At 42.1% G+C, this 27,590-nt stretch overlaps 1 protein-coding gene across 4 annotated transcripts in view; it reads right to left on the bottom strand.

The window, feature by feature from the left end:
- The window catches only part of LOC147112577 (uridine-cytidine kinase-like 1), a 119,765-nt gene that overhangs the window by 72,715 nt on the left and 19,460 nt on the right, over window positions 1-27,590 (bottom strand). For 3 of the 4 annotated variants that reach the window (XM_085996969.1, XM_085996967.1, XM_085996968.1), the window contains exons 2-5: window positions 17,372-17,571; window positions 15,259-15,365; window positions 11,821-11,991; window positions 1,627-1,698 (exon numbers count right to left, since the gene is read on the bottom strand). In XM_085996969.1, the coding sequence (XP_085853095.1) occupies window positions 1,627-1,698; window positions 11,821-11,991; window positions 15,259-15,365; window positions 17,372-17,571 (550 nt within the window). The remainder of the gene's footprint in view (window positions 1-1,626; window positions 1,699-11,820; window positions 11,992-15,258; window positions 15,366-17,371; window positions 17,572-27,590) is intronic. The other variant, XM_085996970.1, reaches the window with a different exon arrangement.

Here is a 27,590-nt window from a genome sequence, read left to right as displayed (position 1 = left end):
GTGCACAAATATTTGAAGTTGCAGGACAGGTTAACAAAGCAGTAATAAGAGATTTACTAGAATGGTTCCAGGGATGAGGGATTACTGTTACGTGGAGAAGCTGGGGTATTCTCCTTAGAGCAGAGAAGGCCAAGAGGAAACTAGATAGTGGTGTTTAAAATCATGAAGGGTTTAGATAGAGCAAATAAAGTGAAACTGTTTCCAATGGCTGAAGGATCGAAAATGAGAAGGCACAGATTGAAGGTAAAAGGAACCAGATGCGACAGGAGGAAAAACTTTTTTTACGCAACGAGTGGTTAGGATTTGGAATGCACTGCCTGATAGGGCGATGGATACAGATTCAACAGTAGTCTTCAAAAGGAAACTGGATAAATACTTGAAGGAGAAACAAATTGCTGGGATATGGGGAACAAGTAGGGGAGTGGGACTAACTGGATTGCTTTTCGAAAGAGCCAGCGCAGACTCGATGAGCCGAATGGCCTCCTTCTGTGCTGTACTATTCTATTATTCTAGAATAGGAGCAAACACAGTTCATCTTGGCATGGTGCACAAAAGAAAACTGGAATGACAACAAAACTATTGGTCCACGGGTGCAGACATCTGGCCCTTTACTGATGCATTCCCACTCGACTATACTTTTCACTACATGCCTCGCCCAAACCACCACGTTGGTGGAGTGACCCTGATCACCAAGTCATATCTTCGCCTCTCCCCCTACTCTTCTGGTACCTTCTCCTCCTTCAAGCATCCAAACTTGTTCCAACCATCTCACCTCATTTTAAAACCCCTGTTGGCTACTGTGCAAATAAAATAACAGTATATTTCACCTAAAGTACCTACTACTTATGTTAATCAAGTATACATACTGGGTAGCACTCATGTTACTGTATGCTTTCTATTACCTGATATCTATCACAATATGTACATGTAAAATGATTTCACTTTCTCATTATTAACATTGCATTTGATTTGAGAATGATTCAATGTACTGTATTTTGTTGCCCATAATAGCAGTTGTTGCCCATCTTCCTCATTAATTCTTTGGTTACCATCACAAAAATTCTCAGGTGAGGATAAAGAACACAATTCACAATGTTCTTCGGAAATATCGGATCATATTCCACCATTAAGTCAAAGATAGAACCAAGTTTCAACTCTGTGGCAAAGAAAATGGACTGCAGACTACTTTTTAAAAATTTAAATTCAGCTCCTTTACAGAACTGAAAAAGCAATATGCTTAGATACAATGATCACATTAGATTTTTTTTATTTTAAACTTTTGTTTTGAATTAAGGAGATTTTGAATGAAAAAGCCCATCACTACTTAGGTGGGATGACAGGCAGCTCAGCGGAAAGCTATTTTATGTTGAAAACTATAATACATGTCTGAAATACGGATTTACACAATTCCTAATCTGTCAGCAATTACTAGGTCTTCCTCATGTGGAATCAATTCTGTATTGAACAGTTCTCCATTAAGTATTACATCTCTGCTTAAGGAATTCATTGCATTAAGTTCCAGACAACTTATAAAAATATGTATTATTAAATCCAACTTGCTACCACTCCGAATTAGACAGTTAAACAGTTTTTGTTCAAATGGAACCAAAAAAAATAGCTGTGCACCTTTAGAAGTTCCTTGTTGGCAAATGAAAGAATTCCTTCAAAGATCACAACATTTGCTCCATACACAGTTTTCTGTAAAACAAACAAAAGGTAAATCAACAACATGCAAAGTTAACATACATGTTCAATACTACCATACATCTAAATGCCGATATACCTGTTGTAAAAAAAAAAATGGCCAGCAAGCACTGGCTGCCATGGGGCGGGAGGTAGTTAGAACATCACCTTTCTACCTCTGACATGGAATCAAATCTAATGTAAAATGAGAGACAAGAAAATCTGCTTGCTTTGTTGCACAAAATTATTTTATTCAGTTTCCATTGGACATGAATGCCCAACACAAAACTACCCTCTGTGTTGACGGTTTTACTGATTATAGGCTAAGCACACATTTCACTAAACTTGTAAGCATACAATTTAAAAAATTGAAAACGATTTGTTACTTAAAATATTAAATGGCTGAATTTCCAATTTCTGCCACATACACCATTTATAAATACAAATGTCATTATACAGGACATCTCTTCAACCTTTGCAGTGTTTCCTTCTAAGCTAAGAGTCAAAAAAATTCATACTGTTGTTCAGTTCTTCCTTAAAATTTTAAAAGCTATTCCCTTCCAAACCTATTTCCTCTTAGAATCAGAAATTTTTCATAAGAATTTAACCTCATTTGATCCAATATTTCAGAATCCACAAATGAGAATTGAAGTCAAGATTTAAATACAATACTAAATATTATCTGTTAAAGTACAAACTTCTTTATTAAGAAACACAAAAAAACTATGAACTACAAACCTGATATTAACACCAACATTGTGCAGCCAATATAGGTCTAGCACTGCTCAAAAAATGTTGACATTAAAATTATTCTGGTCAGCAGGGCCATTTGAGATCTAAAAATGTCAATAAAATTACTAAATGTGGAAAAAAAGGATATTAGAAAGTATCAGACCATCTATACAAATATCCTGTTAATATCCCTTATGCTCACACATAGGAAGAATTACAATCTGCATAAAGGTTTATTGGTATATACAGTAACAGCTTATGTACTAAATAAACAATTTCAGCTAATCAACTCTTTCAGGAAATACAAGTTATTAGACACAATTATTGTCATTAGTGGCTGATTCCTTACCCCTCTCACCCATTAAAAAATTAATAGACTTAGTATGGTTATTGTTTAGGCATTAGTAACAACTGAAAACAAGCTACCAAGCTTCAGGATTTTCTAATTCTACAGAAAGTTGAAAAATATGATCCTCAGAATAAAATACCTCAAAATCCAGAGATTCAGCACTGCCCTTAAATGGTTAATTCAGCAACAAAGCAACGACTAGTTATACAATTCCTCAACATTAAAGACCTAGTGTTCCTTTTGTTAGGATAAATTCAGAGCATAGAACATAGGCATGTTAATCTGCCATGCAATAAGCAATATTAAGTGTCATTGTGCTTAATCCATTTGTCAGCCCACTAGTGTAAAACTTGGCAAGTTGTTTTTCCATTCATGGGTGCGACTTCAGTTGAATTTGCTAGAAAAGAGCATTAAAATTCTGTCCAGTAGCCTATGAGACTAAAATCAAGTTTGGACAGGATTTAAAAAAAAAAATTGAAAGGACTTTGAGCAATTTCAATTCTGTTAGCAGACCATAGCTCACAACATACAACTGGGTTTTCACAAAATGAGAATAAACCACTCTCACCAAAGCCACAAGGATAAGCAAATTGGAAAAAGGTAAAGTTACACGGGCACAGAAGGTGCCCTTTGCTCAGCAAGAATTCAGAATGCAATTGCCAAAACATTTGTATAAATCACAGAATTCCTGTGGATTGAAAACAAAATTTGACTTCTTCAGTCACTGTAAACTAAAATTCAGAAACCTCTGCTGAATTTGGGTCGTACCAAAAGCTCAATTTGACAATGTCATGGTTATGTTTTTTAATCTTAGACCAATAAAACTGAATAATAATAATGAAGTAAACAAATCACAGCAGGGGTATTTGTTATATCGCCCGAGGGCCAACTACCGCCTTCATGAGCAGCTATGCAGCCCTCATTAATGGCAAAATTCAAGGCAGTAACACTTTTCTGTCATAAGTCCCAATCCTACACCCACAAGATTTATGCTTTGGCTGTGTAACATCAAATTTAAATGCAAATCTTTCCCGAGAGAATTTTTTTTTTTAAACTTATATGCAGAGAGGAATAACCAGAAGCTTAAAATACTGGTGGATGTCTGTTCATAAAAAAGTACTGTAATTTGACTGCTATTAATTACAAGTCTACACAGTTATAATAGGTTTCTGCAACCAGGTGTGAAATGTCATGCACGCCTGCCTGTACAGGGCTGTCTAAAAGTCAATCAAAAAAGCAGGTGCTTGTGGTTAATCATTTGAAACAGAAACAGCCACTTGCTTTGATATTTTTCAAATGGAAACAGACACCATGGGCTGAATTTTGCCGATGCTCAGAGGGCGGGTTTAGAGGCAGGTCTGCTATCAAAATCTGACAGCGGGCCGGTATCCCGCTCTGAACCCACCTCCTTGTCAGTTTCCCAAGTACCATTTCTGCCTGCACTTTGCAGACACGGCACTAAGCAGTGGGTCATTCAATTGCAATTGTTAGGAGGGTGTTTAAAGTAATTAAATCCCCATTTTCCCAGCTCCAAAGCATTTTGCCAAGTTTTCCACAAGGTTCCCATCGCTCGGGGATCATGTCAACTAAGTATGTTGGGTTCTGAACAACTCTCCATTTCTTTCACAATAGCAAAATACTGCGGATGCTGGAAATCTGAAATAACAACAGAAAATGCTGGAAATACTCAGCAGGCCAGGCAGCATCCATGGAGAGAGAAACAGAGTTACATCCCCAGCTTTTTCCAGTTCTGATGAAGGGTCCCAGACCGGAAACGTTAACTATTTCTCTCTCCACGGGTGCTGCCTGGCCTGCTGAGTATTTCCAGCATTTTCTGTTGTTATCTCCATTTCTTTCAATAGGTGACAGCTGCAAAAGTGGTTTAAAACCTGCCATTTTACAGCTGGTCAGTTTCCAATCTCAGAAGCTTCAGCCTTCAGTATTTAGAACCCACTTTTGAGCTTTATGCACTTTAAGTGTTTGGAGTAATCTCTCCATCCACTGTCACCTCCTTGGAACAACCTATCTCAACATTGACAGATTACTTCTGTCATCTTGACCTCACCTGCCATCTATTCCATCAGTTTCGGTGCCCTCTCACCTTGGTCCTCAGAATCCCAAAACAATCAGCCCAAACACCAGCATCACCAGGCACACCAGCAGCACCAACATCCACACCAACCTTCTCCGCAATCAACTGATGTTGCACTGGACACAGGACATCATCACTCGTGCACATTGCTGCCCAGGATGCCAGCGACGGCCTCACCATGTCCAGATTAGCTTCACTTAACTGTACACCCTGGACGCCAAATGATGCACCAGGTTGGCACCACTCCGCACCAGCACCATAAAGCATCCCTACAATGTCCAAGCCATTCCTTTCACACTCATCACCATAGGGGAGGGGGGTGGATACGTTATGTCTCACCATTCACTGCAACTCACTAAGACACTTTCAAAGGTGCACACAAATCTGTCCAAGAAGGCAAAGTGGTGACAATAAGGATTTCAATGCTTGACAACACATTAACAGAAACTTTACATGACCATTGGCTAAAACACCCAAGTGCCTACCCTTGTGTGTTGTTAGTCGTTATGATTGGACTAGGACAAGGGCGAGTGCGAGAGGTGGCTAGTGAGATGGGGATGTGATAATGTAGCTAGAGAGGGATGGGTGGAGGTGCAAGGTAAGTTGGTGTGAGTAAGGATGTGCAGGAGTAGGGTAGGGAAGGATGTGATGAGTGGCACAGGAGGATGAGGTTGAGTGTGGCTTTGCAGTAACGTTTTGTGATCTACTGTGATCACTGAAAGGTTTGCGCCACTGCAGTCAGGTCCTCCTGATGACATCCCTGCTTGTGTCCTCCTGTGCAATGTGCAACCAGGCTGTGTTGATCTCCTGGGGAGGTCTCTTCCGCCCATTGGAAGGGAAGAGGACCTCCTTGCGTGCTGTGATTCCCTCCATAAGCATATGGAGGGAGTCATGGGAAAGCCTGGATGCAGCCGTGCACCTCTGTGCAGTGGTTGTTAGTGTTTGCAGCACCTCAGTGCTGTAGAACACTGACAGCACAACTGTCAAAAATGAATTTGGACATGGTCCCTTTAAGGAAACCGGCTGATGATGTCATTAAATGACATCATCAGACCCGCTTCCTTTTGGCTGCGAACCTCGCAGGGCGGACTTATCAAGCCCGATCAAGGGAAAATCACTCGGAGGCGGGATGAAGACGGGTGTGGAGTTTGCAGCCGCTGCCTGCTCCGGCCACATCGAACTCACCACGGCTTGCGAAATCGTGAATTTTTCAACATGTTTAGAACATCATAAAATATGTGGTCACATTTAGGGATAGGGAAGCATGCAGTCATACTTGAGGAAGAGGGGGAAAGCATAGCTGTATTTGGGGAACCAACTGACACCATTGTAAAAAAATAATCCCGGAATGAATGGGAGAACGACCTGAGCAAGTAACTGCTTGGAATTCTGGCCTGTAGCCAAATCTTGACAAGTACTCCCGCCCTACACAGAGCATGCATGAAGAAGAGCTGTGGGATTTAAAATCATACCCTACAACGGAGCACATTTCTTATACACAAAATAAGCAATTAAAATGAGAATTAGATGAAAATAGTTTTGACTGATTGAACTCCAACTGATCCAGAATTCTGTCACCTACATCCTACCCCGAACAAAGTCCCATTCAACCATTACCCTGCTCCTTGCTGTCTTCTGAGTTTCAACACTTCAATTTCAAAATCCTCACCCTTCATCATCAATCCCTGCATGTGCTTGCTTCTTCGTCAACCTCTTCCAAATCTATTTCCAAGTTTTCACCTTCTGCTTTTGAGAGTCTGGCTATTGCAATGCTCTGTAATCCTCCTCTTAAGCAGTTCTGCCTTCCTGCATCCCTCCTCACCTTCAAAAGTCTCCTCAAAACCTACCTCTTCAACCAAGTCTTCGGTCACCTTCCCTAACTTTCTTTGTACATCTGCCTGATGCCCAATCTGCCCCTTTGTGATATTTCACAATGTTAAAGATGCTGTAAAAGCAGAAGTTTTTGGTATAGTTGAAAAAAATGTTTTACTCTCAGTGCCGCTACTTTTTAATTATCTTAACTCCATAAAATGCGCAAGATTTCACTGAGAGGATGTGATCAGGTGTAACATAAAGAAGAATGTAAATGCCACTAAACTAAAGGTTCCCATTTTGAAAAGCAAAACTATGGTCATACAAATCTGCTTCAGTGTTCTTAAGCCAACTGACAGTTAAACTATCTTAGTACACGGTAGGCTATTTATTCACAAAAATCACAATCCATTTATCTAATCACTGAAGTTAAGCATTTTAAATGTACACTTTTTCCAATGTGTCCGCGCTCTACATCCTACTCAATGATAGTGAGAACTTGATCCTTTTCTAAATGGATGTGAAAGCTCTCCAACATCCCACATGTGGTGCCAACATCACATCCCAAACGTTCAGTAGTTCAATTCTGTCCAGACCATACAGATCAGCCATAATCTAATTGAATAGCAGAACAGGCTTGGGCTGAATAGCCTACTCCAGTTCCTATGTTCCCAACGTAGACATTGGCCCATAAATTCCGTTCCCTACGGGTGTGTACGTGCTGTGTACTCACCTATAGGGCCAACGGAAATGCTGGTTTTAGGCATGCACTGCGCATGCGTTGGAAACCGGAACTTCCGTTCTTTGAAGGGCTTCACAGGACAAACACCTGCGCCGGATAGGCAGCGCGTACGGCTGAAACTTCCGTTTTTTTCCCCACAGTTGCTTCAGTCCAGGTAAGTCTGAAACAGCTATGCCTGGAAAAGCAGGTATAAGGCCTGCTTTTACCAGGATAAGAGGTGAAGTAAAAAAAAAATTTTTTTCCCCACTGATTTATCATTTTAAAATACTTTAAAGAAAAGTTTATTTAGCCCCATTAAAAAACTAACTTTTTTTAAAATTTTAATTTGTTTAAAAGAGTTAATTTATGTCATTTATAGTCATTTTAAAAATGTGATAAAAAAAAAATTATTTGAAGTTTTACTTATGTTTTGGGGCTGATCTCTATTAAACCTATGAACGGAGATTCCCTGCTCTGATTGGCTCCCCATGGCCCACGTGATCCCAGGGACGCCGCAAACTACACGCGCCCCTGGGATACACGTGCCCTGCACACCGGCAGTTTTAAGAGGCACAGCAACGGAATTCTGCGCCTCCCGGGAGCCCTCCAGTCCAGGCGGAGATTTTTCCAAATCGCAGCCCTACGCCCGCAGGAAGGCTGCGAACGGAATTTCTGAGCCATTACCTCAAAAACTGGGAGCAAGCCTTTGGCTTAGTGGTAGCATTGCCACCAGAGTCGGAATGTGCAGGGTTCAAACCCCAGACAGACAGTCTCGGCAACCGAAGACCAGAGCTCCAGCTCTAAATTCTAGGTTGGCATCCAGCAGGATACTCGCATCTGAGTGGTGTGGGTGGTCCCGCTCATTGTATGGAATGTGGGATTCCATAAAACCCTCCCGCCATATAGGACCAACCACCCTATTGGTTGGTATAAAGATGGCTATGGCCATGGATGCAGCGTTCACATTCATGCAAATTTTTCCACTACTTCACACTAATCTCCAAGTGAAGAGCTTGAAGATACAAAAACAACCACCTCAAAACCTAGACTCTCTCACATGATTCAGAACAGATCTCTTACCTTGTTCAGTCATCTGGCTGGTCTTCAGTCTTGCAACATACTGCCCAGGCACAGAGATCCATCCAGACATCCAATGATGCCGCCCGAGAGCGTGATCCCATCAGTTAAGCTGCCAGGGACTTTAAGCACCACCAACCTCCAGCCCCTACCCACACACAGTGCATGACCCCCTATCTGTGGCCACTGTGAGAGTCAGAGACACAGCAGACCACAGCTGTTAAACATTTTTTTTTTTTTTTAAACAAAGACAAATCAAGCACCCTTCAGACACCCGAAAGTAGGTTTTCCTTGAAGCCAACACCCAGGGCAGTAACGGTGTGCAGTGGGACATTTTTCCACTGTACTGTGCATAGCGGCTCCCACTAAGTGCTTATAATGAGCTTCTGACTATACAGGGCTGACTATGCAAGTTTGCATGCAGGGAGATGGAATTTCAGCACTCAAGGTGCGCTTTATAATATTGCAGCAGCCATTTAAAGAGAAATAACTACTGCAAACCAGAGAAAAATTTTCCACCAGCAGTCTCTGATGAAGCATCATAGGAATCAAACTCCCATTTTGCAGATGGCAGAACTGGAGGTGAGAAATGTGCATGGGGTGGGTGCAAGGGCTGCCTTGCTGGCACTGCAAGGCAAGCACTCTCTCCAGAATACTCAGGCTCCAATCTACAACAGGTTCTCTTTTCCAGTTTCAACATATCAGGACATCAAATGGACAGAGTAGTGACACAGATGTACAGACCTAGTTGCTGCTTCAGGCCCACTTCCACACATATACATGTTAATGGAATGCCCATCAGCAGGGCCATGACAGCAATGGGCGCTGTTGAGGCAGTGGTCTCATCCATCCGGTTTCCTCTACACCCAAATTACATCATAGTAGCGGATGTGGCCGACAAGGCAGCAGGACCATCTCAGGAACCAGGCCACCTCAATCTCAAGAGACTTCCTATGATAGCCAACAGTTAGCCACAACACTTATTCCTTCGTTACTTAGAAGAGGCCCACAATACACTTTCATTACATACAGGGAAGCACCAGGCCCCAAAGAAAAAGTAACCATCATGTACATATGGTAAGGAAATAAATTAGCATTTCATTTGACTTTTGTTCAGAGTTTCCTTCAGATGGTGCAGAATAAGATTGCACTACTGCAAAGGATCATTATGGATGGTAGTTGAGGTAGTGCAGAGGACAATGCTTGGGAGAGTATTTTTGGGCAACTTAATTAAGTACGTGAACAGGAGGGTTCAACATGTCAGTTCTGCTACTTAGCAGAATGTTTTATATGAGCAATTGACATTATAGTCTTCCTGGCTGCAGTGGCACTTCTGTAACAATCAGTGCCTGCATCACTCTGACCTTGCTTACAGGGTAGTCCCCTTCTTCATGATTAGGCTATTGTTCATCATTGATGTGCAATAGCTTACAAAAGATCTTTTTATTTAAAAAAAATTTTTAAACACATTTATTGGCAAAACATTATTGTATCCATTGTATTCCCCCTTTCTCAATAGAGCCTAACTCATGATGGGATATATTTCTCAGGCAGCAGCAATCCTCAGTATACCCCTCAACTTGTAAACCAGGAAGTTAGTGTCACTTTATTTTACTATGCATAGCACCTAATATTTTCTTTTTATATCATAATTTGTGTTACGGATGGGTTAAATTCATTGTTATTGTTTCAACAAACACAAATCAAGGGAGTTTTGGTCCGGCATAAATTTAATTTGACACCGCTTATCCTAATCTTAACAAATGAAGGTATCAAAATACAATAAAATGTCGATCCTTCTGATTTTGAAGAGTGGGGGAAAAAATTTAAAGCATTTCAAATGGGCTTTATTCCCCAAGCTAGGGGCACCTTTATCAAATTTGATGCGTTATTGCAAAGTCAGGACAAGATTGAAATTCAGCACCAAAATTAGAGCAGTTGAGAGTTAACTTTACTCAAGTGGCCATTCTTCATCTGTGAGCCTGAATAATGTATGCTTACAGGCTATTTAGATGTATGCTAATGACACCGAGCTCTACCTCTCTATAGCGTCCCTTGATCCCATAACCACCTTTCGGCTGTCTGATGCAAGTCGTACAGGAATCCAACTAAACATCAAGATTGAAGCCATCATTTTCAGCCCATAACAATCTCTAATGTAGATACATGGATGATGAGCAAGCGGGACTTGAGTCGGATAAGATATGGGAGGTGAATTTATGGAGAGCAGATTATGGGAGGCTGGCAAGGAAGACATTGGAGAAATTGAGTCGAGAGGTGATAATTCCCCAGCTACTTGCTCAAGTTGAACCAGACCATGCAAAGCCTAGCTGCCCTGTTTGACTCAGACTGGAATCTCAAACCCCACAGCTTACTACCAGGGTCACTTACTTTCAGCTCCACATCACCACCAGCATCTACCCTCCCTCAGCTCATAGCTGACGAAACCCTTATCCGTGATTTTATCACCTCTAGACTCAATTTCTCCAATGTCTTCCTTGCCAGCCTCCCATAATCTGCTCTCCATAAATTCACCTCCCATATCTTATCAGACTCAAGTCCCACTTGCTCATCATCCATGTATCTACATTAGTCTGGAGACTCCGAGTGCATTGAATTTAAAATCCTCATCCTCAAATCTCTCTATGTCCTCGCCCCAAAGTATCTTTGTAGCTGCTTCTTACCTTACATTCCCCTCTTGTACCCTTCGGAATTCAGACACTGGCTTTGTGCGTTCCTCCCTTCCTCTGCCCTACCTTTGGTGGCACAGCCTCATCTGCCTCAGTCCTACTTTCTGGAATGCCCTCCCTAAATCCTCCACCTTTAAAAAAAAAAAAAAAAAACTACTTGAAACTCATCTTTTTGCACCCACCAAACCTCTTCCCACTACAGCTCAGAGTCCACTGCTTCATCTCTTTTATTATGTTTTCCTTCCTGCTCTGAAAATTACCGTGGGATGTTTTCTACATTAAAGCCCCTATATAAAAGCAAGTTATTATTTAACCATGGGGGCATCGTAGCGGAGCCTGAGTTCGCCCTTACACCCACTCTTTTCAGCAGCAGTCACCAAAAGTCAACCAGAAATAGGAACTGATTTTTCCTTTTTCATGTCAAGATCATCTGATCGGCATAGGCCAGGCATTAGCGTTTTCTTGGTTTTTATGGCTCAGTACACATTTACTCAGCGCCTTCTGGGCAACTCCATACAACTGCGATTTAACTAAAAAAAAGGGTATTTATTTTCTTACATTAAAGATGTTTTATTAGTCAAAATGCTGGATTAACAGCTAGGTACATTATAATTCCAAACTGAAGCTTTTTTGTAAAATCAGGAATCAAAAATCTTATGCATACCCAATCCTTTCTTCGACTGTGTGTGGTGAAGTCATAAACTGGAACCTTCACACTTTTCCCTTTTTTCAGCTTCCTCAATGTATGTATAATTAGGTCAAAATCAAAGGCATCAGGATGGTCAAAGTTATATTCATTTTTGGCAGCTAATTCTTGTTCCTCCTTGTTTAAGACCTAGTGACAGAAAGAACACAACTAAGCCATTACCATACTTATGATTACAAGTAATAAAATCAGGGCCTCAGGGTTGATTCACAGCTCGACAAAGTACAGACATGATATGAAGCAGAGGAGGTCATTAATAATTTAAAGTTTCTTAAAGCCGTGATCTCCATGATGGGCAAGGGAAACACAATAGATGTTATATGCTTAAGATTGACAAGGTTCTATGTTGGAGATAATTGCGAAGGTGCCAAGTCATGGATTAGGAAGGGAATGATTGGAGTGCCAGGTACAAAAATGATAAAAAACCAGGAAAAATAGGAAAGCCATAAGTGACAACTTTTCAAGCTGGAAAGTAATAACGAGTTGAGCACCAAAGCTCTTGGGATCTCTGTTAATTACAATTTATACAAACAAAACTTGGATAAAGGGATCAAAACAAGATCATTAAGTTCACAGATGATAAAAGCATAGGCAGAGAAAGTAGTGAGGAACAATACAACTAGATTCAGAAGGATTTGAATAGATTAGAAAATTGGGCCAGAAAATGACACACAGTTGGAGATGTGCCAAATTAATATGAAAGCAAAGAAGCCAAAATAAGGGATATGCGTAGCAGTCTGCAGCATGCTGGTCAGGAATGGGCATTGTGGAAAAATATCATGGAAACCATCGGCCCAGCGTACAACTGCAACGAAAAGAGCGAAGCAGGTACTAGGTTGCATTAATAGAAAGACAGAAAACAAACCAAGAGGGGATACTGTTACTCTGAAGATATTGACTGGGCCCCAAATCTGGAATGCAGTACTAGTGACCATAGCAGGAATATTAGGACAATCAAGATGCTAGCTGGTCTCAGGAATCTAAATTAAGGAAAGATTAGGAAGTTGAGCTCATTACAGAAAAAAAACTGGTGTGATCCAATAGAAGCTTTAAAAAAAATGATAAATTTGAACCAGCCAAATGGTTTATCCTGATATAACAACAGGCAGAATGTGCTGGAAATATTCAGCAGGTCATGTAGCATCAAGGAGAGAGAAACAGAGTCAACGTTTCAGGCCGAACCCTTCGTCTGTTTCTCTCTCCTCAATGCTGCCTGACCTGCTGAGTGTTTCCAGCACTTCCTGGTGTTATTTCAGATTTCTAGCATCTGCAGTATTTTGCTATTGTTTATCCGGATGACAGGTTCAAAAATCAGAACAATTTAAAAATTAGGTGTAAATAGGGAATTCAGATATTGGCCCAGAAATTCAGGTCTCCACGGGTGAGTACGCACGGGGTACTCACCCGTAGGCCCAATGGAAGTGCCGGTTTCCTGCATGCACTGCGCATGCGCGGGAAACCGGCACTTCCATTCCCCTGAAAGAAGGGGTTGAAAGGTCGAACGCGTGTGCGGGGGAGGCTGCGCGTGCGCATCGAACTTACGTTTTTTTTGCAGGTTTTACCAGGAGGATAAGTCTCCAGAATTTACACATTTAAAATGCAATCGTAAGGCCTGCTTTTTCAATTCAATTCAATTTTATTTGCCATATGTAACCAGTACAAGTACAATTACAATGGAATGCTTACTCCCCGTAGGGACGCGTCAGCTATTCATACAGCGCCGCATTCAGAAAGTCAATACAATGGCTTCCCGTGGCAGTGGGAGCACGATGTCCCTCAGCCACTCCGTCCTCCTCACTGTTGCCGGCTCCAAGTGGTGGCCTGCTTTCCCGCTCACGATCCGACCTCTGGCCGCCATGCCCGGCTCCCCTCCTCCCAGTCGGACTGCGAGCTTCCCGCCATGGAGCTGCCGGCCGACGCGCTGCAGCGGGTCGTCGTGGCTGCTGCTCGTTGTGCTGCGCTGCCTCCGCCCGACTCGCCGAACACATCGTCGGGATGTGAATGCTCCGGTCGCCGCGGCCTCCTCCTCACCGTCGCCGGCTCCACAGTCCAGGGCCTACTTCTCCCTCTCACGGTTCGGCCTCTGGCCGCCATGCTCGGCTCCCCTCCTCCCAGTTGGAATTCCTTCCCGCCGAGGAGCTGCCGGCCGACGTGCTCCAGCGGGTCAACGTGGCTGCTGCTGCTGCTTGCCGCGCTGTGCTGCCTCTGCCCGACTCGCCGAGCACCTCGCTCCAGTTGCGGGAGCGAGCGGCGAGAGCTGGCCGCCCGAAGCAGGGAGAGCGCGCTCAGCACCGTGACCGTCTCGGCCGTCATCTTGGCTCCCCTTTACACCCGCGGGAAGCCCCCGACCCGAATTTCTGGGCCAATATTTCACACAAAAGGGAAAAAGATATTTGGAATAAGTTACCAGGTAAAGCCAATAGCATAAAATAATTTAAGAGACAACTTAACGTGTTTTGGATGGAAAAGGGATGGATGTGGAGACAACCCACATTGAGATCAACCAAACAGGGATAAATTTACTGGGTAACTATTCATTTCTGATTACGTTAAAAGCTTTCTATAACTGTGTAATTACAGAATGAAGTAGCATCAAATTGCAATACTACAATTAGAACAGCCTCTACGAAGAATCTCTTATAGGTCTAGTTGATTAGGGACTCAATAAAAATGTGAAATTTCTAATGAGCACTACAACCCTTCCACAATCATCAATCTATTCCCCGCAAACCCCTACCCACCATTCCCTCAAATAAATTGTGTCTTCAATATCAGTATGGAAGAAACACTATGGGCCGTAGCGCAACTCTCCACCCGCAGAGGCCCTTCTCCCAGGAATGCGGACGCAAGATCTGGGTTTTAGAGCATGCGCTTATGACCAGACCATAGAAATGACTGGCCCACTAAAGTTGGACATTCAAAGACCTGGACAGGCGCAGTGCACTTTGGAAACTCATTGCCACAGCAGGATTAGCAAATTCAGACACACTTCAAAATCGTTTCAGATCTAGGCAAATGCAGAAACTGTGTAATGATGTAAAATGCTATATCCATTATGGGCAACATATTAATTAATTTTTCTAACAAAATTTGTATAACATTTTCACTCCTCTCCCACTCCCAGAATTTTGGGATGAAGGGATAGATCTATGTTATGGAAATTATACCAGTGATATAACCATACAAACACAACCAATTATGAAATTCTTCTGTTTGCCATTTTAATGAAGCCATTAATGCATTAACAACTCCTCCATCAAAATAGCAAAAGGAAAGCATTTGATACTAATACACGAATATCCCACATTGTCATTTCAAGACCTAGATACTTGTATAGAACATATTCAAAACCTATTTTTTTTTTTAAACCACCCACTGCAAGCAAACCTATTCTACCTTATAGAAGGAATCCATAGAAAGCAGGACCACCCAGGGAACATCCAAAGCCTCAATGATTTTGTTAGCCACTGTGGTTTTGCCAGAAGAACTTCCTCCACACAAACCTGCAAAAAAAAAATCTCTGAACACATACCCTTTCTCAACATCATACATTCAACTTGATTTAAATGATAACCACGTTGCCATAAATCTCATTTCCTATTGTTTTCATGTTCAAATAGCTACCTGTGACGATTCTTGAATGTCAATTTTAAGTGAGAGGTAGTGAGTACAAATCATTTGCAGCATTAGTTTTAAGGAGTATTTGCATCTGTTTAAAGGACTTCATATACTGTAATTTGCTAAACTGCATAATCACTTTTTGCCAACAGTTAGGGGTCAAAATCTATTTATCTAGGTTACTGGATCTTTTAAACATTCAGGCCATTGATTCAGATGCTGTAATCACAAAAAAAACTGGTTGGCTGTAATGAGCATCTTTCTCACGTCCAAGTTTTCCTAACTATTCTCAGTTAATTTTCTTGTTTTAGGTTCTTTCACTTTTAGCATTATTTTTTATTAAAAAGGCAGGATAAATTATATTTCTTTCCCTCATTTCCCCATCCTAAATTATGGCCAACCCACTAAAATCCTCAACAGTGCTCAATCTGGCTCCAAGAGGTGAGCATGCATGGTTTAGCACTGACTCCCCATTGATTTTTCCTCTTTTCTGCAGGGCCTCTCATAGCAGGTAACTGGAAAAACGTGTAAATAAAAACCTCTCAAGCCACTTTGTTTAGATTTTTTGTGACCAAGATTAAAGTTATTTCAGTATGTGTCAATCTCTACTTACTTTCACAGGAATATTTTCCTTTGATCTATATCTAAAGAATAATTTGCAGCTATTAATATTTCCCCTGGCCCCCACCCAAGGTCATCAAGATAACTACAAAGAAAGCAAATGTGGTTCAAATGTGGCATTTAACTTGGCATACTGGCTTACTCAGCAAGTTTAAGGACATGTGCAGATACATGCATAACACATGACTTCCAACTGTTGTCAAACAAGTTCAAAAGGAAGCCACAGCACCTAATTAGTTGTGTACAATAGGAGTAGAACTGAAGCAGCATTATTCTATCTACTTCAGGAGCAAAGACTTGTGCCAACAGATTAGATAGAACAGCATTGACCCAACTTGCAAAGTAACCTGCCATTGTGGCAGATGAAGTTTAATGTGGGGAAGTGGGAGGCCATCCACTTTCGGCCCAAGAAAGATAGATCAAAGTATTTTCTAAATGGCAAGAAGCTAGGAACTCTGGAGGAGCAGAGAGATTTAGGCATCCACGCACAGAAATCACTACAAGCTAGTGGGCAGGTACAAAAACTAATTGAAAAGACTGATGGAATGTTAGCCTTCATCTCAAGGGGGCTGGAATACAAAGGAGTAGAAGTTATGCTACAGCTGGAGAAAACTCTGCTTAGACCACATCTGGAGTACTATGTTCCGTTCTGTGCACTGCACTTCAAGGAGGATACATTGGGCTTGGAGGTGGTGCAGCATAGATTCACCTGAATGATGCCAGGGCTAAAAGGGTTCAATTATGAGGACAGGTTGCATAGACCAGGCTTGTATTTCCTTGAGTATAGAAGATTAAAGGGGGAGTTAATTAAGGTGTTTAAGAAGATTGAAGGATTTGGCAGGGTAGAGAGCAAAACTATTTCCTCTGGTGGGTGGGGGAGAAAGTCCAGAACAAGGGGGCATAACCTTAAAATTCGAGCTAGGCCGTTCAGGAGTGATGTCAGGAAGCACTTCTTCACACAAAGGGGAGTGGAAATCTGGACCTCTCTCTCCCCCCTTGAAAAGCTGTTGGGGCTAGGTCAATGGAAAATTTCAAAACTGAGACTGATCGATTTTTGTTAAGTAAGGGTAGTAAGGGATATGGAACCAAAGTGGGTATATGGAGTTAGGTTGCAGATCAGCCATGATCTAATTGAATGGCGGAACAGGCTCGAGGGGTTGAATGACCTATTCCTATGTTCCATAGCAATGTGCATTAACTGCTGCCAAGTTTTAATGCACATTTCACTGTATTTGCCATTAGTACTGTGTAAAACATAAGTATCACTTACCAATGACAAAGGCTTCTTTAAATGGAGTTCCTGACTCATTGTACCAGGGAGGTCGCCCTGCAGTGTAGATGGTGCGCTTGCTAGTCCTCAGAAGTGGTGGCTCAGACTTACTTTGGCTTGTTGTTCTTTTCCGTGGAGAAAGAGATGGAGTTAATGGTAGTCGGGAGAACAAACTATCCAAGGAATCCTCACCACTGCCACTAGGATAGAATACATACTATGTTAGACACATGCTTATTTGTAGTTACATATGCAATCCTTTTTCTGAATGTAGTCTTAGAAACTCATAACATTTATAGTCTGGTTAAACACCCAAACAGGTTTGTGTTTTTCAAAGAGCAAAAATTTTACAGACTGGATTGAACTAAAAAGAGTAGTTTACTGCTGTAATACCCATAACCAGGGATATAAATGAATATTTTATTACAATATCCTCTTTGTAAACAATATCATTTTACTGGACCCAATATCATTTTACCAGACCTTGCGTGCTGTTTTATACCCCAACACTGATGATTCCCACACTTAACTCACATTATGAATTCCATAACAGTTCCAAGATATTCAGATTGCAATAGCTGGGACTCACAAGCAAGGGTTATTAGTCACAGTGAACTTCAACTCCATGTACGCAATGGACTGTTATGGTGCAGAATGTCAAGCCTTCAATACTCTTCCTTCATTAGAATTTTCTTAAGGCAAACATTCTGGATTGCACGGACAGTCCTGTGTTTGGTCACTAAGCCAGGCACAGGGCTGTCCTTTTCCCAGTCCTGAGAAAGACAGACTTTGCCACAGATATAAGTGGTTCTTGGATCACCTGAGGTAGAACCCTCACACTTCTCAGAAGCTGTTAAGTCCCATAAGGAAGTTTCAGTGTTGCGAGTTGGTACTCAAACTCTATTTAAAATTCGCTTCCTGTTATCCTATCTACTCTCACCCATATCTTTTCCTGCTCTTTGCAACCTTGGTGGTATCCTGCATTATGGATCTTGGCTGCGTACCCAGGTTTTCAAATTTTAAAATATTTTGTTCAATATTTGAAGTGCCACCTACCTTGACCCATTGTCCACTACATACAGATATCCACAAGATTAGAAGTCCTATTATGCATAACTAATGAAGTAAATGTAGTTACTCTAAACTTTACAAATATAATATACTCCAGTTTGTAACATGCTATCCCATTCTGCACCAAGAATTTTAGGAAAAACTGATCCATATATAATACACCACTACATTTAGAACTGTTAATATAAACTATTCAGTCATGTATTCTCACAAAAGCTGCATCGCAGTACAGCAACTTAAGATAACTGAATACACTGAGGCGTATTATAAGAGTTTTGAGGCACAAATTCTAAATGACTGAAGTGTACTGCTTTAGTGATGTTCCCCAAAAAGAGAGCGTTCTGCCAAACATACATCAATGCGAGGCAAAAGGAGGGGGAGGGTAAGCAGAGGGGGACATCACATGACAATCTTAAGTTAAAACTATAATGGTAATTTTACACAACCACATTGTCAGTGGGGTTCCTTGCCCTCTGGCAGCACACATTACAAGTTCTCACACATGCCATCTAGAATTTTCCAGCCAACAGAATTTGAGAAATCATGTGCAGCATGGCATGGCAACTCAAAGTAGGAAAGTTATCTTATTGGTTCAAATGAAGTGGCTGTATCTAAAAGCAGAATCCACGGCCAGCTGCTTTCAGCTTTGCAAATTCATCTCGCCAGTAGAGGAAGCAGCTGCACCCGACACCAGACAAGGATCCCACAGAAGCACCGTTGCCCAACTCTGAAGCAGTGAACCTCGGAGCACGAGTTCCCTGTTGCGACTGCCAACAAATATGGAAATCTGGTATCGGCAAGAAAGTATCGACAAGCAGGATTGCTGACAAAAAGATTATTGATCCTGTGCAGAAACATGTCGCTTCTGGAGGGAGAGCATCAAGGCAGACACAAGCAAATGGGCCCAGCAGGCAGCCAGAATTGAGGAACTAGCCTTCACCCTTACCATCGCATCCAATTCTGTGCAATTGCTGAGCAAGTGGCCAACAGCTAATTTAGATGTCCCAAATGTAACTTTTCTGTGCACTAAATTACTTTGTGGATTAATATGCTATGCTATCAGTAGGAAGCAAACTATAAGACAAGGCAGCATTTGACCACGTGGTACCAAGGAGCCTTAATAAAACTGAAATCAATAGAAATCTGGGGGAAAACTCTCCACTGGCTGGAGTCATACCTGGCACAAAGGAAGGTGGTTGTTTGAGTCTAATCATCTCAGCCCTAAAACATCACTGCAGGAGTTCCTCAAGGCAGCATCCTAGGCCCAACTATCTTCAGCTACTTCATCAACAACCTTCCCTCCATCATAAGGTCAGAAGTGGAGCTGTTCGCTGGTGATTGTAGTTCAGCTCCATTCACAGTTCCTCAGATAATAAAGCAGTCGATGCCCGCATGCAGCAAGACCTGGATAACAACCAGGCTTGGCTGATAAGTGGCAAGTAATATTCGCACCGCACAAGTGCTAGGCAATGACCACCTCCAACAATGGCATTACGAACAACATCCTGGGGTCACCATTAACCAGAAACTCGACTGGATCAGCCACATAAATGCCCTGGTCACTAGAGTAGGTCAGAGGCTATGTATTTTGATGAGTGGTTCACCTCCTGACTCCCCAAAGCCTCTCAGTCAGAATTGTGATGGAATGTTCTCCATTTGCCTGGATAGGTGCAGCTGCAACAACACTCTAGACGCTCAACACCATTCAGGACAAAGCATATCATAGCTGCACAGTATATTAGGAGGATGCACTGCAGCATCTAGCCAAGGCTTCTTCAGCAGCAACTCACAAACCCACGACCTCCACCAACAAGGCGGCAAGGCAGCAGGTGCACTGGAACACCACGCCATCCTGACTTGGGACATATACCGCCGTTACTTCATCATCATCACTGGGTAAAAATCCTGAACTCCCTAACTAGTCGTCTTGTGGTAGCACCTTCACCACACGGACTTCAGAATCACAAGACAGCCCACCACTGCTTTCAGGGGCAACTAGGGATGTGGGTCTTGCCACCAACACCCACATCCTGAGAGAAAATAGAAAAACATGTCAGTGAACTTAGAAAGACAGTGCCTACTATCGCATCGAGCTGATTGTGAACTGTGTTCTACGGCAGACAGCGCTATATATCCTATAGCGAAGAAATCTGCAATCAGTAAAAAAATAATTGACAACCGCTAGCCCAAAACATCAGGCCCCAGAATCAAAATTTTACAAAAAAAGAGTTCTTTGAGGAAATACTAATTCACAGATAAAGGAAATGCTGTGGAATGCTGTGTATATGGATTTTCAAAAGCCTTTTTGAGAAGAATGCCCTGTAAGAGGTTTGTTAATAAAATTAAGGCACATGGTATTAAAGAGTGTATGGCAACATAGATAGGAAGTTAAAAGACTGAAAACAGAGAGTATTGATTAATGGATGTTTTATAGACTAGTGGGATGTATACAGTGCTGCCCCCCCGCCCGAGGGATCAGTGTTAGAACCATGGTTCTTATCATTTATATTTAAGTGATCTGGACTTGGGTGCATAGGGCGCAATTTCAGAATTTGCAGACGAGAGAGAGAAAAAGAGAGTGCGGTTAATCATAGAGGACTGTAAGCAACTTCAGGACAGACATGCTAATAGTTTGGGCAGATGAAATTTAATGCAGAAAGATGGGAAGGGATGCATTTTGTAAGGAGGGAGAGGATATATGCACTAAATGGTAAAACTTTAACTGGAGTAGAGGAGCAGAGAGACTTGGGGGTTCCGATACACATCTTTAAAAGTGGAAGGACAAGCGGATCAAGCTATTAAAAGCTTTGGGATCCCAGGTTTTATAATTAGCAGTATAGAGTACAAAAGCTAAGAGTTAATAGTAAACCTATATAAATCATTAGTTAGGCTTTCTGTGATGAAAAATTCTAATGACTCCAAGTCTGTGACTGTATATTTTTTTTGCCAAAAGGGAAATCACATAAAATTATCGTATCAGGCTCAATGATACTAGTTTCAACTTTAAAAGGACAGTTAAAGAGACTGAGCCATAGCATACAGTGTCTAGTTTTGAGCACCTTACTTCAGGAACATCGTCAAGCCATGGTGACGGTGGATAATAGATTCACCAAGAGGATACCAGGAATAAAAAGCTAGAAAAACAGATTTTTTTAAAAAACTGAAAATGCTGGGAACACTCAGCAGGTTAGGTAGCATCTGTGGAGAGAAAAGCAAAGTTAATGTTTTAGGTGGATGATCTTTCATCATGAAACCGTAATTCTGTTTCTCTCTCCACAGATGCTACCGGATCTGCTGAGTGTTTCCAGCATCTGCAGTATTTTGCTTCTGCTTTAGAAAAACTGGGGCTCTTTTTGGTAGAACAAAAGATCATCACGAGGAGATCTAATAGATGTGTTTTAAATTATGAAAAGTTTTGATAAGGTAGCAGTTTAAAAAATATATATACACACACAGGTTTAGAACAGCAGTGGAAGCAGAATCCATTATACATTTTAAAATCGGGAAGTGAGTTAGTATTTGAAAACTAAAAATTTAACAGTTTAGGAAAGAGCAGGGAATGGAACTGAATTGATGGCTTGCCTTCTGTGCTGTAAAATTTTACAATTCTGTATCTGTGACGGTGTATTTTTGGTCAAAAGGAATAAAGTAATAAGAATAGTATTAAGCTCAATGTTACTACTTTCACTGTAAAAGGGCCATTAAAAGAGACTGTGAACAGGAGAGAGAATACTGTATTGCTTCTCATTTAGACAGAAGATCTTTCTTAAGCAGAAGCCATGTACTGTACCATAACTTATGTCATGCTGCTTCTGTCGGTGCTTCCCTACATTTTGAATTGAGGAGCACAGTAATGAAAAATTGTATACAGCAATCTTCCAACAGCTGGTTGATGAGATCAGTCCAAAATTATTTGCAGGAACTGCTTTGGGCATGAAATATATTTGCTGAAAATATAGACTCAACTGGATAAAATGGTGCAGCTTATGCCTGGAGCTACAAAGTGAGGAGGTCTAGCACATTGAAAAAGGAAAGGAAAAAAAAAGGACTTGTATTTGCATAGCATGCTTAATGTAGCAAACATCCCAAGAAACTTTACACAGAAGGAAATAGACCGATCAAACGAATGGATGGAGGGGTCGAAAGAGATTTGGATAGGTAACCAAAAGATTGGTAGAAATGGTCGTTTTCAGGAAATTTTTTAATCGGTGGAGAGGAAAGTAGAGACTGAGGCATTTAGGGAAGGAATTCCAGAGTAGGGCAACAGCAGTTAAAGGGACTGTATTTTATTTGAAAGCCTCACAAACATTGCATGAATAAATCAGATGAATGAAGCAAAAGAGCATCCCGTTAGGAATTTTTGGCATACATAACTTGCACCAATGTCATTCAAAGTACCACCTTGAATTTGGCAAAAAGAATCTTGAAGTTTAAATGTTAACAATCTATAACAGATTGGTGTATGTTGTTTAATCAATATTAGGAACAGCAATATATTTCCAAATCAGGATAGTGTGAGACTTGGAGGTGATGGTGTTCCCATGCACCTGCTGCCTTTGACCTTCTAGGTGGTAGAGGTCGTGGGTTTGGGAGGTGCAGTCAAAGAAACCTTGGCGAGTTGCTGCAGTGCATCTTGTGGATGGTACACACTGCAGCCACGGTACGCCAGTGGTGGAGGGGGTGAATGTTTAAGGTGGTGGATGGGGTGTCAATCAAGTGGGCTGCTTTGTCCTGGATGGTGTCGAACTTCTTGAGTGTTGTTGGAGCTGCACTCACCCTGGCAAGTGGAGAGTACTAAAACATTGGGCGCTTCACAGGAGCATTATCAAACTAAATTTGACACAGCCACCTAAGGAGATATTAGGACGCTTGGTAAAATAGGAGTCTTAAAGGAGAGGTAGAGAGGCAGAGAGGTTTAGGGAGGGAATTCCAGAGCGTAGGACCTATACAGCTGAAGGCACAGCTGCCAATGGTGGAGCGATGAAAATCAGGGATGCGGAAGAGGCCAGAATTGGAGAAGCGCAGAGATCTCGGAGGGCTGTAGGAGGTTACAGAGATAGAGAGGGGCAAAACCATGTAAGGATTTGAAAAGAATGAGAATTTTAAAAATCGAGGCGTTGCCGGACCAGGAGCCAACCTAGGTCAGCGAGCTCAGGGTGATGGATGAATGGGATTTGGTGCGAGTTAGGATATGGAGACACGGGTAGCAGAGTTTTCGATGAGCTCAAGTTTACGGAGGGTGCAAGGTGTGAGGCTGGCCAGAAGAGCATTGGAATTATCCAATCTAGAGGTAACAAAGGCATGGATGAGGGTTTCAGAAGCAGGTGAGTGAAGGCATGGTGGAGATGGACAATGTGACGGAGGTCGAAGTAGGTGGTTTTGGTAATGGAGAGGATATTACCTGCAGCATATGCTAAATCAGTCAGTTGGCTGTCCACAGATGCATCAAGCAAGTGACATAGGTCTTTTTGTTGCAAGGCACAACACAGTAATCACGTTCCTTCTATAAAGGAGGCATCAGCTCGATAAGTCACAGTACTTCTCCCAGGTGGCAAAGTTCTACAAGAGTGCAGGTTCTTGCTCCATCTCTGGCATTAACACTTGCTCCTCCTGCTCAGTAACTGCATCATGTGATGTGCATAGCGGTGTTGATGCTTGCATGGGACAGACGGCTGTGTGGCTCTGCCCTGCTCTACAGGCAGTGCTGACAGGCAGCTTTCCAGGCTTACAATGACAGAATTCTGACTTGCTAACAAACTTCAAATAGAGATTAGATATAGTATGATGCAATGTAGCGTTTGCGTGTTTATATGTATACCTGTGTGGATTAATGGAGATGGGCAAAACATTAAGAGCAAGACGGTACTTGTCCTGAGCTGTATCACCTTTCTCCATACCCTCCATTCTGACATGCCAGTAACTTTAAAAGCTATGATCCAAATGGTCTGCAGAAACACCACAGACTGATCCACGAGTGTGAATATTTGACATTCTTTAGAGTAGTTCATTCTCTTGCATCCAATCCTTATGACAAATGGCCTGCTAAGGTTCCCTCAGACATCACCGATTTCCTCGACTCGCTTCATTCCTCCATTCATAAATGAATTTTTTTCCATTGCTTAGCTGTAGAAATATTCTTATACCACTTCAGGCAATACAATGAATTCAGACTGACAAGGTTTTTAAATAGAACATCTTAATTTTCCTTTTTGTTTAATAATCTCAGTTCAGCACTGTGGAGCCAAGAGGTGCACTGCTGAGATTTAGTATCATGTTTTAATGAAGCAGGAGATACCAATGTGTTGGTGGTGAGGGACTTTGTGACTTGTGCAAGGAATACATAATTACTTTACTTTTCAGTTAACTCTTCTAGTCTTTATTGGTTAGGTAAGGCTTCTTTCTTCTTCTGCAGGGCACAGAAAATTATTCTGGAATGCACTATATAGTGCCTCATCATATTTAAAAATGTCTCAAAGTACTTCACAAAGTGAATTCGTTTTGGAGTATAATGACTATATTATGTAGGCAAAGGGTTATGATGTTCCCTCCAAGCACAACTTCAGTCCTCTCTAAAAAGGAGGATTGGGGGAAATTTTAGAATTTTTCTGGCTCAGTAGTGGTGGTGATTTAAGTTCCTGATGCAGGGATTCTGTTTACATACAATTTCAGCAAGTTTTTAGTTAAAAATCCCAGATCCCAGTTGTTCCATCGGAAGCAAGGTGTGCGAGAATGAGTAAAATCAAAGAATAATACAGCACAGTAGGAGGCCATTTGGCCCATCGTGCTGGTGCCAGCTCTTTGAAAGAGCTATCCAATGAGTTGCACTCCCTTGCTCTTTCCCCATAGCCCTATAAATTTTTACTCTTCAAGTATTTATCCAATTCCCTTTTGAAAGTTACTATTGAATCTGCTTCCACCACCCTTTCAGGCAGCGCATTCCAGATCATAACAACTCACTGTGTGTATAAAAAAAAAAAAAAAAAAAAAAAAAAAAAATCCTCAGGTCACCTCTGGTTGTTTTGCCAATCACCTTAAATCTGTGTCCTCTGGTTACCAACCCTTCTGCCGCTGGAAACAGTTTCTCCTTATTTACTCTATCAAAACCGTTCATGATTTTGAACATCTCTATGAAATCTCCTCTTAACCTTTTCTGCTCCAAAAGGAGAGCAAACCCAGCTTCTCCAATCTCTCCACATAACTGAAGTCCCTCATCCTGGGTACCATTGTAATAAAATAGCAAAATACTGCAGATGCTGGAAATCTGAAAAGCAACACAAAATGCTGGAAACACTAAGCAGGTCAGGCAGCATCCGTGGAGAGAGAAACAGAGTTAACTACCATTGTAATAAATCTCTTCTGCACCCCCTCCAAGGCCTTGACATCCTTCCTAAATGTGGTCCCAGAATTGAACACAATACTCCAGCTGAAAGGTAACCAATGTTTTATAAAGGTTTAGCATAACTTCCTTGCTTTTGTACTCGATTGTCTTCATTAATAAAGCCAAGGATCCCATATGCTTTTTTAAACAGCCTTCTTAACTTGTCCTGTCACCTTCAAAGATGTTTCGTTGTTCCTGCACCCGCCTTTCAAATTGTACCAGTTATTTATATTGCCTCTGCTCATTCTACCTACCAAAATGAATCACTTCACACTTCTTTGCGTTAAATTTCATCTGCCATATGTCTGTTCATTTTACCAGTCTATGTCCTCCTGAAGTCTGTTACTATCTTCCTCATTGTTTACTACATTTCCGAGTTTCGTATCATCTGCAAACTTTGAAATTATGCCCTGTATACCCAAGTTCAGGTCATTAACATAGATCAAAAAGAGCAGTGCTCCTAATACCAACTCCTGGGGGACACCACTGTATACCTCCCTCCAGTCATTTTTTAAAAAATGATCAGTTCATGGGACGTGGGTGTCGCTGGTAAGACCAGCATTTATTGCCCATCCCTAGTTGCCCTTGAGAAGGTGGTGGTGAGCTGCCTACTTGAACTGCTGCAGTCCGTGTGGTGAAGGTACTCCCACAGTGCTGTTAGAGAGGGAGTTCCAGAATTTTGATCCCGCGACAGTGAAGGAACGGCGATCTACTTCTAAGTCAGGATGGTGTGTGACTTGGAGGGGAACTTGGGAAGTGGTGGTGTTCCCATGCGCCTGCTGTTCTTGTCCTTCTAGGTGGTGGAGGTCATGGGTTTGGGGAGGTGCTACCGAAGAAGCCTTGGTGAGTTGCTGCAGTGCATCTTGTAGATGGTACACACTGCAGCCATGGTACACCGGTGGTGGAGGGAGTGAATGTTTATGGTGGTGGAAGGGGTGCCGATCAAGTGGGCTGCTTTGTCCTGGATGGTGTCGAGCTTCTTGAGTGTTGTTGGAGCTGCACTCATCCAGGCAAGTGGAGAGTATTCCATCACACTCCTGACTTGTGCCTTGTAGATGGTGGAAAGGCTTTGGGGAGTCAGGAGGTGAGACACTTGCCGCAGAATACCTAGCCTCTGACCTGCTCTTGTTGCCACAGTATAAAAAGAGCGGGAGCAGAGCGGAGCGGCTGTATAAAGAGAGCGGGAGCAGAGCGGAGCGGCTGTATAAAGAGAGCGGGAGCAGAGCGGAGCGGCTGTATAAAGAGAGCGGGAGCAGAGCGGAGCGGCTGTATAAAGAGAGCGGGAGCAGAGCGGAGCGGCTGTATAAAGAGAGCGGGAGCAGAGCGGAGCGGCTGTATAAAGAGAGCGAGCCAGGAGCAGCGCCAACTGACCTGGGAGGGTAAGTAGTAGAAAGATTCAAAGTGTGACGTCACAGGAAAGCAGGGAATCGAGTGGTTGGTCAGTATTTCTCTCTTTTTCTTGGGCACTGGTTTAAATTAAGAGCCGGGATTAAAAACTAAACGTTCAAAACTTAAACACTTAATTAATTAAATACATTAGAGATGGCAGGGCAGGCAATGTGTTACTGCTGTAACATGTGGGAGCTGGTGGACACAATTGAGGTCCACGGCGACCACATTTGCAGTAAGTGTTGGTTGCTTGAGGAACTGTGGCTCAGTGTTGATGAGCTGGAGTCAGCTTCAAACACTGCGACACATCAGGGAGGGGGAGAGTTACCTGGACGCTGTGTTCCAGGAGGCAGTAACACCCCTTAGATTAATTCATTCAAA

This window comes from Somniosus microcephalus, chromosome 9 (genome assembly GCF_052327205.1).
Source record: "Somniosus microcephalus isolate GS21.2 chromosome 9, FLI_Smic_1.0, whole genome shotgun sequence".
Taxonomy (NCBI): domain Eukaryota; kingdom Metazoa; phylum Chordata; class Chondrichthyes; order Squaliformes; family Somniosidae; genus Somniosus; species Somniosus microcephalus.
This window is presented reverse-complemented; position numbering and strand designations above follow the sequence as displayed.